General features: G+C 39.5%; 1 protein-coding gene across 1 annotated transcript; it reads left to right on the top strand.

Moving 5' to 3' along the window:
• The first annotated feature begins 476 nt into the window (after positions 1-476).
• On the top strand, positions 477-1,403 carry LOC119540274 (olfactory receptor 12D2-like). Its single transcript, XM_037844376.1, has one exon. It carries the CDS (start codon positions 477-479, stop codon positions 1,401-1,403), a length of 927 nt encoding a protein of 308 aa, XP_037700304.1.
• Positions 1,404-1,867: the final 464 nt, after the last annotated feature.

The raw sequence follows: 1,867 nt of genomic DNA, 5'->3' as shown, positions 1-1,867 counted from the left end.
AAAGGCTTTTTATTTCTTTATAGATTTTGTGGTTGTAAATAGTTCAACAATATTTTCCTTAAGTGAAAATCCTTCAGGTGTCTTTTAATTAGACTTCTTGATAACTGGGGGTGGAGTACCAAAAAAATTTCACCCTGGTAGAACTGATGTAAGAAGAAGAAAGAAAAGTTGAATACGAATGTAGATGTTCAAAGAAGATAGCAGGCTGGCCATATGGATACATGAGAAAAGGGAAATTAATGAGAAATCAACTGAAAAACAAACAGAAAAAGATTGAGTGTCATGCCATATGTAGCCTTAATATTTAGCAGCCCACTGGCCCGTCATATGTAAAACCTCTGAGTTTGGGGTCATTTAAAACAACCTCACTCTCCTTCAAAACATTTTTGTATTGGAGAGAAAATCCTGGGCTGGAAGGATTCTGACACTCTGCAGAGATCGATTTCTATATATTATTTTGCTTTTTCTTTTAAGTGATGCTGAATCAAACCTCAGTCACTGAATTTCTTCTCCTGGGAGTGACAGACATCCAAGAACTGCAGCCTCTTCTCTTTGTGGTTTTCCTCATCAACTACATTTTCAATGTTGTGGGGAATGGAGCCATCCTGATGATTGTCATCTCTGATCCAAGACTCCATTCACCTATGTATTTCTTCCTGGGAAACCTTTCATGCCTAGATATCTGCTACTCCACGGTGACGCTGCCAAAGATGCTGGAGAATTTCCTCTCTTCACATAAAGAAATTTCTTTCTTGGGATGCATAACCCAGCTTCATTTCTTCCACTTTCTGGGCAGCACTGAGGCCATGCTGTTGGCTGTGATGGCCATTGACCGCTTTGTGGCTATCTGCAAACCACTTCATTACACTGTCATCATGAATCATCAGCTCTGTATCCAGATGGCGAGCACAGTCTGGGTCATTGGTTTTTTCCATGCCTTGCTGCACTCTATAATGACCTCTCATTTGAACTTCTGTGGCTCCAACCATATCCATCACTTCTTCTGTGATATTAAGCCCCTGCTGGACCTGGCCTGTGGAAACACTGATCTCAACCAGTGGCTGCTTAATACTGTCACAGGGACAATTGCTATGGGCCCCTTCTTTCTGACACTTCTCTCCTATTTCTCCATTATCACCCATCTCTTCTTCAAGACTCGTTCTTGCAGTGCTCTTCACAAAGCACTGTCCACTTGTGCCTCCCACTTCATGGTAGTTATGCTTCTCTACGTTCCTGTTCTTTTCACCTACATTCGTCCTGCTTCAGGCAGCAGCATGGACCAGGATCGGGTCATTGCCATCATGTACACTGTGGTCACTCCCGTACTGAATCCACTGATCTATACCCTGAGGAACAGGGAAGTGAAGGAGGCCTTGGGTAGGGTGATCAGAAGGAAGCTCTGACTTGACTGGATACAGAGAACTATTAAGGCATAAAAATCAGGCAGTAAGAAAGTTGAGATATGTATGTATGCCTTGTCTCAAATTGCTTATAATATACATAAAAGAAGGAAGTGGGAACAAAAAAGATAAATGGGATTGCCTACTCTAATTGTATTAAACGATGCTTTCCTAGGTAACATAAAAGAAACTTAAACAATGGACACTAGCCGTGGAACCCTAATGCTGAATGTGGTTTATGATATCAGTTGCTATAACTGATTTTTTATATAGTCTAATGCATTCTTGTATATTAGACAGACGAATATGACTATATGCCTATTTTACTTAAGTTGATGGATTTAGTCCTGTTTATGTGATCCCAAATGATTAACACATTTTAATGTGACCAATAAAATTATTACTATTAACAATATGATGATATTATTATTAAATTTTGATAATATTAATTTAGAGCCTTGGTTACT

This window comes from Choloepus didactylus, chromosome 7, assembly GCF_015220235.1.
Source record: "Choloepus didactylus isolate mChoDid1 chromosome 7, mChoDid1.pri, whole genome shotgun sequence".
In the NCBI taxonomy this organism is placed as follows: Eukaryota; Metazoa; Chordata; class Mammalia; order Pilosa; family Megalonychidae; genus Choloepus; species Choloepus didactylus.
This window is presented reverse-complemented; position numbering and strand designations above follow the sequence as displayed.